The sequence below is a fragment of the Hylobates moloch genome, unplaced genomic scaffold (genome assembly GCF_009828535.3).
Source record: "Hylobates moloch isolate HMO894 unplaced genomic scaffold, HMol_V3 SCAFFOLD_20, whole genome shotgun sequence".
Taxonomy (NCBI): domain Eukaryota; kingdom Metazoa; phylum Chordata; class Mammalia; order Primates; family Hylobatidae; genus Hylobates; species Hylobates moloch.
Genome location: NW_026652295.1, coordinates 12,959,963 through 12,974,335, shown reverse-complemented (window position 1 = coordinate 12,974,335; position 14,373 = coordinate 12,959,963). Strand labels below are relative to the sequence as shown.

Genomic DNA, 14,373 nt, shown 5'->3' with positions numbered 1-14,373 from the left:
TGAGAACAACAGGTGATAAGGTTCTGCAAGGGCATCTCCCAGGTTTACTTGTGGAGCATTTGGGTAACCTACAACTAAAGGCCATCACTAAGTCTAGCTTAAAAATGTAAGGGAAAGCAAAGCCTAAGGAATCAAAGAAGAGCTTTCAAAATGTGAACAAACAAAAGTCCCACGGCAAATTTCGTGTACAATGACAGAGCTACCCTACCTTAGTCTACAGTGAATGATTTTGTTCTTCCATAAAAGCAACTGCAGATCAAACAACAACAACAACAACAACAATAAAAAACACAAATCCTGTGTCTTTTTTAAAAATCAGAGGAGTAGGTCAACTATGTTTAGATGACCATGTCTGTACCAGCCTCCCACATCTCCCTCTCCCATCAGGGTATCCCAGTACCTGAATCTGTTCGTAGCTGGGGTGGTCTCCGTGTTAAATTCAGCCACTGGCACGCCCCTGGCAGCCACCTGGGGGGCAAACATGGCTGCTGGGTACACCACAGAGGAAGTGCCCACCTACAAGGCAAGCACACAGAGATGGACAAATGGCCACACGACGAGGAGAAGAACATTTTTACAGAAAACCTTACACAAACTCAGGCAGGTCTGTGGTTGCAGGTGTGAGAAAAGCCAAACAGGATGGGATAAAACAGGGTGTCCAAGGGACAAGGGAAAGTGAAGAGGTGTCCTTTGATCAATCACTAGAATCGAGAAGAATATGTGACATGAAAAGAAGAGTTATGAAAAGAGTGACATAGAAGTGACTCAATCAAAAGGTTTGGGGGTAATTCTGCTTTTGTTTCTGCTTTTTAAAGTTAAACAAATGATCCATGACTTTTTAAAACATATTTTCTATCTTTTTGTTAAAGGTAGAAAATATGAAGAAAAAAACATACATATCATCCATAATCTTACCCCAAGATAACCACTGTTAACATTTTCATGTATGTCCTCTTAGCTTTTCTCTTATAAATATTTGCTTATAAACATTCTTTACAGGGATGGGAAGAGCATGACCTGTTTTGTAAACCGGCTTTTCTCATTTAACAATCCATCATCAACAGTGATGCTATACTCAACATTGGGAAGCATTCTTTAAATACTGGCTGAATGAATACACACCACAAGAAAGTGCCTCCGCTTTTAAAGACTTGTCAAGAAAAATTTGAAATATGCATACAATCTGTCCAATTAATCCCACTCTTAGGAAATGTGTCCTAAGGAAATCATTTGAAGAGCATGCTAAGATTTCTATCTAAGGATATTCACGATATCATTGATTAGAATATCAAAATTTGAAACAGCCCAGATGTCTTACAGTAGAGAATTAGCTGAATATATCATTCCTTATCTATATAAAACACCATACAGTCAATTGAAAGATGACACTGATTTAGACATACTGATCTGGAATATGCTAAGTGAACTGCTGTGTGAATAAAGTAGTTTCAAAACAGAACATATGTCATGAACTCAGTTTTGAATTTTAATTAATACATGTACATCTGCCTAAGAAAAGGTTTAGACCACAGGTGGGCAAACTTATTCTGAAAAGGACCATAGAGTAAATTTGTCAGGCCTTGCAGGCCATTCAATCTCTGTCACAAGTACTCAGCTCTGCCACTGTAGTTTGAAAGTAGTCATAGACAGTGTGTGGAAGAATGAGTGTGGCTGAGTTCCAATAAAACTTTATTTCCAAAAACAGGTAGCAGGCCTAATTTGGCCCAAAGGCTGCTAGTTTGCTCACTCCTGGTCTAGAAGAAAACATACTAAACTGCTAACAGTAACTATTTCTGGATAGTAGAACTATGGGCTATTTCTAATTTCCTCTTTATAATGTGATAATTTTTGCAGGTTCTCAATTAAATTTAATCATAAGCACGTATTATTTTAAAAACCAATAGCATTGTTCTTTTCTTTGTTTTTGGTGGGGCTGGGGGAGAAGGCTTTGAGATGCCCAAGACATGCATGGTTTCCTATTTTAATATAAATTCTTATTCATTGTTTCTCAGTTTTTCTGTAGGATACCACAAAGACCTCTCAACATACATTTTAAGGAAAGGAAGAAAGGGAGGGAGGAGAGAAGGCGGGAAGGAAAGAAGCAAGGGAGGGGTTAGGGAAGGGCGTGACCCACCACTAGACATAAATCACAGTGGGCGAGCTCTCTATCAACCTCCTCCAGAATGGCAGGATCCAGGTTTTCTCCAAACCACACGACGTGAGGTCGCAGCAAGCCCCCGCAGCCTGCCTCTTCACACCTGGAAGAATGGGATCCTTAAGCCAACCCCGAGCCAAGTCTGCCCAGCAGGATCGGAGGGAGGCCAGGGGCTGCCCCAAACCCAGTACATGCAGATGGGTCACCTCTGATGCCTCTTATTCCCTACACCCTCCCTCCCAGCCTACATAAACTTGCCTTGCATATGAAGCATCAGGTTTAATGGTCTTTTTTTTTTTTTTTTGAGATGGAGTCTCACTCTGCTGCCCAGGCTGGAGTGCAATGGCATGGTCTCGGCTCACTGCAACCTCTGCCTCCCGGGTTCAAGCAATTCTCCTGCCTCAGCCTCCCGAGTGGCTGGGACTACAATCGTGTGTGACCACACCCGGCTAATTTTTGTATTCTTAGTAGAGACATGTTTCACCATGTTGGCCAGGCTGGTCTCAAACTCCTGATCTCAGGTGATCTGCCTGCCTCGGCCTCCCAAAGTGCTGGGATTACAGGCATGAGCCACCGCGCCCTGCCGAACTGTCCTTATTTTTTATCTTGTCTGTATGTACTTGATGTGCTGACACGTTGTTTCAGCTAAGCTTTCCCAGTTCATTCATTATGCTCACACTTGGGCTCACAGCCACCCAGACCTGGTAGTCATACTGGACTCAGATTTGCCTCCCACCCCAAGCATCCCCTAATTTCATCAACGACCTCCTTTCATGTTCTCTCAGGTTCATGTCTCTCTGGTCCAGTATGTAGCCAGCTTTCCTGTGTCCATTACTAAAAATCTCTCTTCTTTCACTTCCTCCTACCTCAGGGTCACCTTCTATACACCCCCTAAAATCATCCCCCAAACACCATTTTCGACATAGTAATCTCCTGCATCACAGGAATCCTCCAGGTCTACCTATTCCTTCAGAAGAAAACTTTTAATATCTAGCAATTAAAACCCTCACGAGGAAAATTTAAAAGGTTCTGTGGTTAAATAAGCCAGTAAAGCATTAACATATGTATTATAACCACTTTTTAGAAGGCAGCAATGTGGATTAAATGCTCTAAAAAGTCCTACAGTAAAGCAAACATTTTAACTTTGTTTAGTGTAACATTTCCGTATTTGAGTGCCTAACATGTTTTTTTCAAGTAATGTCTCAACGTAACATTAAATTAATGTTCTATGAAACACTTTTAGAAGTGCTGTTTTATTTTACCTTAAAAACACTCTAATCCAGCTGGGTGCAGTGGTTCACGCCTGTAATCCCAGCATGTTGGGAGGCTGAGGCGGGTGGATCACCTGAGGTCAAGAGCTCGAGACCAGCCTGGCCAACATGGCAAAACCTCCTCTCTGCTAAAAACACAAAAAATAGCCGGGCGTGGTGGCGGGCGCCTATAATCCCAGCTACTCGGGAGGCTGAGGCAGGAGAATCACTTCAACCCAGGAGGCAGAGGTTGCAGTGAGCCAAGATCGCACCACTGCACCCCAGCCTGGGTGACAGAGTGAGATTCCATCTCAAAAAATAAATAAATAAAATAAAATAAAATAAAATAAACACAACAAAAAAACCTCTAATCCAATTACAGGTTATAGAAGTGCTGTTTTAATGTCTGGTTTTGAAAAATTGGCATAAAAATCTTCCTATTTTTTTTTTTTTAAATCTATGAACATTCTGTTTGGTCCTGTAACCTCTCCTATTCAGGTCCTTTCATTGCCTCCCTAACCCTGGATTAATAATGCCAGTGATGCTATTTGACCAGTTACAGGTCAGCCCCTATGCTTTCTGTACACTGGGTAACCACCTGTCGCATGACGGTTTCAGAAACTTTCCCGACCTCAAATGATCTCGCCAGAACACAAAGCAAAAAGCCGGTTGGAAAGAAATCATTCTTTTCATCCTAATTTGGTTCATCCTTTGTCCTTTCACTTTTGGTCTCAGAGGTCAAGCCTGGTTTTTACATTTGTGCATTTGATTTAAGAGGCATCTTGCCAAATACATATTTAGGTTTTGATGTCTATATATTTCTTTTTTTGGTAACCCGGAACACCAGTACAAATGAGAGTTTTTTACCCACCGGGGAAGTTTCTCAATTGGGATGCTGGCATCTTGAGTTCCAGGTTCTGGAGCACTGAAATAAATAATATCAGAAAAGAAAAGATTGTTATTGGCATAATAAAAAATAAAGAAACAACATAACTCAGTTTGTATATTTGCCTGGCAGTATGTGGTGTAAAACTCCTAATTAATACATGCTCACTTGGAAGGGCATTAGAAGGAAGAACCCCAAGCCATTAATTACCAGTGGTGCTGGGCATAGTGGCTCATGCCTGTAATCCCAGCATTTGGTGAGGCCAAAATGGGAGGACTGCTTGAGGCCAGAAGTTCAAGATCAGCCTCGGCAGTATAGTGAGACTGCATTTCTACCAGAAATACAAAAATTAGCTCAGTGTGGTGGTGCATGCCTATAGTCCTAGCTACTTGGGAGGCTAAGGCAGGAGGATTGCCTGAGCTCAGGAGTTGGAGGCTGCAGTAAGGTGTGATTGTGCCACTGTACTCCAGCCTGGGAAACAGAGCAAGACCCTGTCTCAGAAAAAAAAAAAAATCACCAGTGGTTGTACTGCCAGTGAGGGAATTCGTGTGTGGGGAGGGCTGGAGTAGCTGGGTGTGCTAAGGGGGAACTTCATGTTTACCTTTATACATCATCATCATCTGTATCCTCTGCAATGATGTTATATATTCCTTATACAATTTATACTGTTTTAAAATGGCTCAGTGGAATTTTTCTCAATATTGTGTCTACCCTCAAATTTTTTCATCATTGTAATAGTAGTACATGTTCATCATAGAAATGTAGGGAAATTCAGAAAGATATAAAGAAGAAATTAAAAATTACCCATAATCTCCACTCCTGATATTCCTTGTTAATATTTTGTTGTATTTTCTTCTGGTCTTTTAACTATATGCAGATAAACAAACTCATTGTGTGCACAAATTCAGGACCCTGTGGTTTTCACTTAACATTGTAAGTTGTGAGCCAAATATTTCTTTTATCACATGGCTATATTTAGGGTTTTGTTTTGTTTTGTTTTTGTTTTTGAGACAGGTTCTCCCTGTCACCCAGGCTGTATAGTGCAGTGGCATGATCTCAGCTCACTGCAGCCTCGACTTCCCAGGCTCAAATAACCCTCCCACCTCAGCCTCCCTAGTAGCTGGGAATACAGGCATGTGCCACCACACCCAGCTAATTTTGTTTTTTTGTTTTTTGTTTTTTGTTTTTTTTGTAGAGACAGGTTTCTCACTATGTTGCCCAGGCTCGTCTTGAACACCTGAACTCATGAAGTCTTCCCACCCTGTAATCCCAACACTTTGGGATTACAGGCATGAGCCACTGCACCCAGCCTTGTAGTCTTATTTCTCATAAATATCCATGGGAATCTTTGATGAATGTTCAATTTCCTCACATTTATGTTCAACCTAAAGGAGAAAACAACAAATACTTATTCTGTAGTGTGGTATAATTACCCTTTTCCTGATAAAGCTGGACAAATTGGACTCTTGTAATTCTCAGCCACAACTCCACAAGAGGTACATCGAGTTTTAAATAAGCTACCTGAAAAATACATATGAAGCAAATCCAGAATTTAGTATAATCAAGAGCAATCGTCTCCATGTCTAAAAGGGTGTAAGATACTTCACTTTTCACACTTCATTTCATTTTTTGGTCTCACCCAGTTACCCAAGCTGGAGTGTAGGAGTATGATCATAGCTCACTGCGGCTTCCAACTCCTGGGCTTAAGCGATCCTCCCACCTTTGCCTTTGGATTAGCTGGGACTATAGGTGTGCACCGCCACACTGAGCCATACTTCATTTTAGCAAATGGGCCTACCCTAGCTTTCATGGGAAACAGAGGCATGCAGTACTCTTAAGCCAGTCAAGAGCATATGCCCTCAAGGACTTTATAATCTGGAGGAAAAATAAATAACTCCATGACTAATGTGCCATCAGATGACCTTGGAGTGGTGTTCAAGTGGGCAGAAGTGGCCAATAGGGTAGGGGGAGCTCAATCTAAATCTAAGGGCATGATTTATTGATATGACTGATAAAGGTTCAGTGGTGTGGGATATGTTTACAAAATTTGAACTTTGATTTCAGAAAGCTTGAATCTTTTATACAAAAGCACCTCACTAAATAAGTAATCAACTAACAAGTGAAAAAAGTAATTGTTAATACTAACCACCACTTATTGAGCTGAAGCAATCATGGTGGCCACAGTTTATGAAATGGGTACCAGGCACCTGGTGCCATGTAGAGCCCTTTCAACCACAGTGGACGTGCACTGCTCCGTTCTGCCCACCAGTCCTTCCTTGCGGAGCACCATCCCTGCTCTCTCACATGCTGAGCCAATAGGGCTGTGGGTCACATCCCAAATACAAGCTCGGCCACATGCTGCACATGGCCCCCTGTGGTGCCCATCCCTCTGCAGTCGTGTTTGGTCAGAAGGGTGGGCGTGTGGACCAAGCAAGCCTTGGTCCTCAGCAGGTGGCTGAGCTGGAGAGCCTGGAGTCATCGGAGGCACTCTCCCTTGGCGCATGGAGGCAGATCAATTGCAGAGGGAGAAGGGAGGCCACCTCAAAGAGTGAGCAAAGCTGAGAGAAGGAGGGGGACAGGGGCCGGGAGGAAAGATGACATAAGCTGCACCCCTAGGCTCCTCAGTTCTGTGAGCCAATAAACCTACTTTGTCAGTTTTAGCATAGACATTTTTCCCCATTTTCACATCTCTGAAATTCAGATGTGTCCTACAATTGCTACTGGCCAGATGAGAGTGTGACATCACCATCGTGCTTGCACAGACTTGTTGAAGGAGAACACTGAAAAGTGGGGTGACTTGGTTGTTATTCTCCGTGGCCTGACCGGGCAGATTCAGCCCCTGGATCCTTCTGCCAACAAACCCTTCAAGGGCCACTTCAGGAAGGAAAGCAAGTTTTGGCTATTGTCTACAGCCTTTCCACTGATGCCTTTTGGTAAGAGCATGTCAGGCCCAATAGCGAACTTGCGGAAGGTGTGTCAGGAGCTTGGATGAGAATCCCAGCTATAACAGAGGGGCATTCCCTCAGGAAAGGCTGCATCATCCATCTCCCGAGACACAGAGCATGAAACTGCATGGAAAACACAGACATGCATGCTCTGAGTCACTCAGAATCATCTAGAAGAGCTAGATAATGAGAAATATTTGGACCAGTTTATCATACTCATACTTTATGTATGCCTGGAAAGATATAATTTCTAAAGAACGTGTCTAAGTTTTAACAAGCTCTTTCTCTCAGTATAAAATAATTCTAAGGGATAATAAAATAGTATATCATGGTTTAGGCAGATTATATTCTAAATGCCACATTAAAAACATGATGCATCTTAAAAAAAAACCCTTCATCGGACTGAAGGTGCCACTGATTTTTTTTAACCTAAGTTAGAAGAGAGTTCTCATCATTTGAAATTTTAAAAAGTCCTGACTAACACACATATATGATCTTATTTAATCCCGACAACAATTCTGTAAGATAGGCATTGTCATCTCGGTTTTATGCAGATGACATAGCCCACATTCTGACACTGCAGGGAAATAAGCAGAGGCACGTGGAAAGTGGCTCAGACCCAGCAGATGTAGGAACCAAAAAGATGCTCGGTTAATAGGTGGCTGGCTGTTCCTGACGAACAAAAGAGAGACAGAGTCAAAATGAGTAGTGCCTCGCTTTCCTTATCAGGGTGATCTAAGTAAAAGCAGGCAGCTTCACCACACACACGCAAAAACAAACACCTCCCACTGGTGCACTGCCTCTGGAAATGCTACACTTAGAAATGCATTCTTGGCTGGCACAGTGGCTCATGCCTGTAATCCCAAAACTTTGGGAGGCTGAGGAGGGAGGATTGCTTGAGGCCAAGAGTTTGAGACCAGCCTGAACAACATGGTGAGACACTGTCTCCACAAAAATTTTAAAAATTAGCTGGGCATGGTGGCATGTGCCTGTAGTCCCAGCTACTCTGGAGGCTGAGGTGGGAGGATCCCTTGAGGCCAGGAGTTCAAGGCTGCAATGAGCTATGATCGGGCTACTGCACCCCAGCCTGGGCAAGAGTGAAACCCCCATCGCTAAAAAAATAAAATAAAATAAGATAAAATAAAATAAAAATTAAATTAAATTAAGAGAAATAAATGCTTAAAAAATAAGAAATGCATTCCTTGGATTTGAATGCAGACTCTTTAAATGCAAATGGCCTTGGGGGAAACCCTAGTTTGCCCATTATGACTGTGGACAACTGGATGTATTAGATTTGTGGTGACAGCAAAGAAGGGAGGAGCCAGAAGACAAGAGTGAAGGGGTGAGGGGTCACCCAGGACAGAGGAAGTAGCCCAGAGGGACCCCAGACAAACTCCACCGACATCACAGGCTTGGTGGGTTTGGTGCAGTGTCCAGCACTGAGCTGGCAGCTCCCTGAGGCTCCAGGGCGGGGGAGAAGCACAGCCTCAGTGGGGAGTGCCCACCAGGATGAAGGGGGAGTGACGGGAGACCCCAAGATGCTGCAGTCTGCCCCTGCTCAAGCCCCAGCTGTCCAATGGACCAGGCCTCTTATTCCTCAGCTCATTGAGGCCACTGTCTCACAGCACCATGCCCCTCCACAGAGGAAGGGGCCACGCAGCTGTGCATCCCAGTGTTCCTCCCATATAAAAAGCACACCAGCCACCCGGGCTCACGGGAAAATGCAGATTCTGATTCGGTGGGGCCTATGGGGCCTGAGATTCTGCATTTCTAACAAGCTCTTGGGGGATGCCGAATGTTGCTGGCTCTCAGACCACCCTGAGCAGCCAGGATGTAGGAACTGCTAAGTGAATAATGTTAGTGGGTCAGGGGCTCCTCCCATGGCCAAAGGGAGCTGCCCAGGTGCCACGGGACACTAACATGTCCCCAAAGGAAATGCCACAGCATCCTACGGGACGGGATGGGTGTCCAGCAGGGAGGGAGGGAAGGCACCAGAGGTGATGCTGAAACGGCAGGACAGGTGTTTTAAAGCTGGTTCCCTGAATGTGAGGCTGGGGGTCTCTCACCATGGATCTCCAGAAGGTTCTTGGTGCCAGCCTTGCGGTGCAGCTCATCGATGTTCTGGGTGATGACCACGACTCGCCGGCCCTGCTTGCCCAGCCTGGTCTCACACTCGGCTATGGCGCGGTGCCCGGCATTGGGCTCCTTGCTCCCCATGACCTCCCGCCGGTAGTGGTAGAACTCCCACACCCGGGACGGGTTTTGGGCAAAGGCCAGCGGAGTCGCCAGGTCCTGGGGTGGGAGAGGAGGCAGGAGTGAGGGAGGCAGAGACAGCCAGGATTCTGAACCCTGGGGCACAGGCCCTTCCTCCGTAAGGCAGAGACAGGCAGCGTCGGGAAGGTGCAGGCTGGAGATGGCAGCACTAGGTTCAAACAACATGGCAGATGCCAGGCAGGGCCTGGGTACCAGCCTACGTCCCTATCCTGGGACTGCCCAGGGACCTTGGAGAAATCAATTTCCTTAGTGACAAAACAGGGATGACGCAACCTGTCCCATTCACCTCCCAAGTAAGTTGTGAAGATGAAGTAAAGTAACATGCAGGAAGGTATTTTGGGTCAAATCCCCTTTTTCACGGAGCCCTAAGTGGATCTCATTTTGACTTACACCCAGGGAAAACATGAAACACAAAATGCCCACTGAGGTCTAATGACTATGGTTGAGAAACTCAGTTTTTATAACTATAGCTATGGCTATACACACACACACACAAGTACACGTCTACATACACGCACACCTACACACAACTAAACACATACAACCACACACACAACTCAACGTACATACACACTACACACATCTACACACACACAACTGCACACACATACACACAACTAGACATACACAACTACATACATATAACTACACACACTAAAGATACACACACAACTACACACATCTACATCCACACAACTATACACACAACTACACACACAAACTAAACACACACAACTACACACATCTACCTATAAACTGCACACACACAGCTAAACACACATACACTACTACACAAACTACACACATCTACATACACACACAACTGCACACATGCACTACACACAGCTAAACACACAACTACACACATACACACTATATACACACAACTAAACATATACACACATCTACATACACACGACTATACACACAAACTACATACACAACTACACCCACAAGTAAACATACACACATATCTACATACACAACTACACACATCTACATACACACAACTGCATACACAACTAAACATACACAATTACACAACATACACACAACTAAACATACACATAACTACACATATCTGTTAATACACACACAACTAAACATATACACACAATTACATCTACATACACACACCTACACGCAAAACCACACACACCTACACACACAGAACTACATACATCTACATACATACACAGCTACACACATACATGCAACTACACACACAACTAAACACACACACAGCTACACATAAAAAGTGTATATTTTATATATAAACAGAATAGATAAAATACATACACTTTAAATATGGTTCTGGGAGAAACAAACCTCCTTTCTGGTAAAGGAGCCGAGTAGGGATTGTCTGGGGCTGGGAGCTGGCAGGGAAAGGCACAGGGAACTTTCAGCGATGACTGAAACATTCTGTTTCTTGACAGTGGAGGTGGGGGTGTTACGCAGTTGCATGCACCTGTTAAAACTCATCAAACTGTACACACAATGCACATGGGTGCATTTTATTCTAAGGAAATTCTGCCTCAATAACATTAATTTTAAAAAGAAATATGGCTTCTTTATCAAGGAGACACTTCCTACATTGAATACATGTGCATTTCATTCTACCGTAAAGGCCCCTCTGCTTAGTGGCAATGCCAACCTTTGCCACGTGAGAGGTTGACCCACACCGACCTGCTCTCCACCTGGAACACGTGGCCTGGAGCAGTTTATAGGTGGCACAGGAACATGTCCACAGGTGTCCCTGGAAGAGTGTTGGAGTCAAATGCATTCTATCGACTTCTTTGCTTTGTCTGCAAACTCTGAGCCTTTTTGGACACAACTAAGTGCCCCTCCTCCAAGCTCCTCCCACACCCTCTGACCTCCCACCCTCTGCTGCCGCTAATCCAGGGAATGCCCAGTGGCCCCTCTTTCTTGCTGGCCCCTAATGTTCTCTGGTCTCCTTTCTCCCCACTTCACCTTTAAGGTAATGACTCCCACCCTTCGCCCAGACGGCAGCAGGCAGGAGGCAAAACACCCAAACATCTGCCAGCTCAGATGTTCAGAAGAAGGAAGGGGCAGCTTCGTGAACTCTGCATTCAATGATAAATGAGCTACTAACCATGGAAGACATGTATTGCAGTATTTATTTATGACTGCTTTCGTTCAGCCAACGAAAATCCATTAAGCACCTATAATGTGCCAGAGTTCTGGAAACTGGAGACAATGCAACAAATAAAACAAACAGAGGCCGGGCGCGGTGGCTCATGCCTGTAATCCCAGCACTTTGGGAGGCCAAGATGGGTGGATCACCTGAGGTCAGGAGTTTGAGACCAGCCTGGCCAACATGGTGAAACCCTGTCTCTACTAAAAAATACAAAAATTAGCCGGGTGTGGCAATGCATGCCTGTAATCACAGCTACTCGGGAGGCTGAGGCAGGAAAATCGCGTGAACCTGGGAGGCGGAGGTTGCAGTGAGCCGAGATCACGCCATTGTATTCCAGCGTGGGCAACAAGAGCAAAACTCCATCTCAAACAATCAAACAATTCCTTGCCTTCCAAAGCTAGGGATTTCCTGAGCCAGTGGGATGGGAGAGCACGGACTGCAAAGGGCCATGAAGGAATGTTCTGGAGGGACAGAATTGTTCCATATTGTGATTATGGTGCTGGCTATACAACTATGTCCATTTGTTGAAACTCATTAAATTGTACACTTAAAACTGGTGACTTTTACTTTATGTATATTAGATCTCAATAAAAATTGAATTTAAAAAATCCGCACCTTCACAGAACTTACATTCTGAAGGGCTTCCTATAAATTTTTGAATATCAAATCCTAACCCTTCAATAATTGACATTAGTTTTAACATGAAAAGTTCACAGCAACTTTATGTGTCATACTTGAGTTCAATAACTGTAGAATAAAGTAATGAATGATGCTAACCAAGGTCTTCTGGTTTCACTTTAACACAATTATTAGGAGAAACTGTTACCTGAATAAATGCAATCCATACCTATCTAGAAAGTGGCAGCCTTGCTTAAATTTTGATCTTAATCTTAGGAACTTTGTGTTTATGCCAAAATCGGTGAGACAATAGGGTCACAGTTCACTTAAAAACATTTCCCCGGGGTTTCAGGGATCGGTATAGGATTTGAGTCAAACTCTGTTATGGTTTCACTCGACAGAGGCTTTTAATGTTCTGGAAACATTACGAACCTGGGCTTGCCATTTTCTCCAATAACCTCCAGCTCCTCTGAAAGTCGGAACGCCACTTTCCGCACTAACACCGGCGCCTGAGATGATGACTATGTGCTTTGCTTTTGCAAAAAACTTCCGAAAATCTGCCATACCTAAACAGAGTAAAATCTTTATCAATCTAGTGTACCATTTGGACATTTGTATCCCGTATCAATTGTCTGTATCTTGAAACTTGACCCAGTGTGAAGTCATACTTTGAGATAAACAAACATCATTCCTGTACCATGAAAACACCATCCCCATGTGACCTGCTGGGTGAGTGTACAATATTTTAAAGCAGCAGGGGCTTTGGGCACACACAGCTGGCTCTGCACCACAGCTCTGCCTCCCAACCAAATGTGTGATCTTATGCAAATTACGTACCTTTCTCCATCCTTACTTTCCTTGGCTCTTTGAGGTGCACAGTAGTGCCTTCCCTAGAGCAGGCATGTTATGAAGATTAAAAAAGCCTAGTGGGAAGGAATCCATCTTCCTTCATAAAAGTAAAAACAAGCCTGTATGTTTGTGTGAGTGCTGAGTTGAGGCCCACTGGACCCCAAAGCCTACCCTTCCTCCCCAAGTTCACCTTCCCTTTGGGGATCTTGCTAATTTCAGCTTCCCTCAGCACAGCGACTGAAGGTGAGGGCAAGGGCCTTATCTGAGGACACGTGGCCTTCTCCCTGACAACTCAAATAAGAGCCAAACTTTTCAACAGGACACTGCCAGAGACTTGGGGTAGCAAAGGGAACTGAAGACAGAGAATAACACGAGAGGAAGTAATTGTGGACACAGACCATGGCTCGCCCTCCCGTCCTGCAACTCCAGGCAGTTCTCCTGCCTGAACACAGACCCACAGGGACAGCAGCTATGGTGATGAGGGCTCCCTGCACCCCAAGTGCTATGCCAAGCACTTTACGTGGATCACAAGGTGGGATTTTTTCCCCCTGAAACAAATGTCCTCATCCTAGGACAAGAAGCAGCAGCCAGACTTGGAACTCATGATGGGGGAGCTGCCACTGTTTCTCTTGGGCAGCAGAAACTGGGAAAGGGAGGTCGGCTGGGGACACAGCTTGTCTCCACTTCTCTCTTAGGCACTGCAGCTCTGCAGGCCCTTGTAAGGTAAGTGCTATGGCCCTGGAAAGCCAGAATTAAGGAGTACAACACTGAACATACGCTGCTAGGAGGAGAAGAGAGAGCCCCTTTTCTGCCCTCCCCCTGGAGAAGCGAGTGCTGTACGTCATTGACTGCTGCAGGCCTGAGATACTGAAGCCGGGAATGCCCCACCCTGGATGTGGAGATCTTCCAAGGATGGCCAATCTGTGTTAAAGCACTAAGAATTCCAGCAAATGTGGAACTGAATTCCTCAGCTGACTAAGCAGGCTTCCTGGCCTTCCTCTCTTGAGGAAATGGCAACCAAGGCTAACCCCTGGACTGAATGAATGAGGGGAGGCTAACCCTCCCCTGACAGATGGAACCAGGGACAGGCAGGAAGCAGGCAAGGAAGAAACATAGTGGGATGGGGGCTCAGAGATGGTGAGCTTAAATATTAAAGGGAACATGGCCTCATTTTGTATCTCAGCCATAAGGGGCATCTGACTGGTTTCTCATGTATGGTTGACTCCCTCTAAGCAGGG

The 14,373-nt window shown here is 44.6% G+C and overlaps 1 protein-coding gene across 13 annotated transcripts in view; it reads right to left on the bottom strand.

Moving 5' to 3' along the window:
* Positions 1-14,373, bottom strand: part of SIRT5 (sirtuin 5) — a 37,812-nt gene that overhangs the window by 10,615 nt on the left and 12,824 nt on the right. For all 13 annotated transcript variants that reach the window (XM_032141407.2, XM_058432465.1, XM_058432464.1 and 10 more), the window contains 6 exons: positions 12,719-12,852; positions 9,303-9,528; positions 5,725-5,812; positions 4,277-4,330; positions 2,135-2,258; positions 401-516 (listed from right to left, as the gene is read on the bottom strand). In XM_032141407.2, the coding sequence (XP_031997298.1) occupies positions 401-516; positions 2,135-2,258; positions 4,277-4,330; positions 5,725-5,812; positions 9,303-9,528; positions 12,719-12,852 (742 nt within the window). The remainder of the gene's footprint in view (positions 1-400; positions 517-2,134; positions 2,259-4,276; positions 4,331-5,724; positions 5,813-9,302; positions 9,529-12,718; positions 12,853-14,373) is intronic.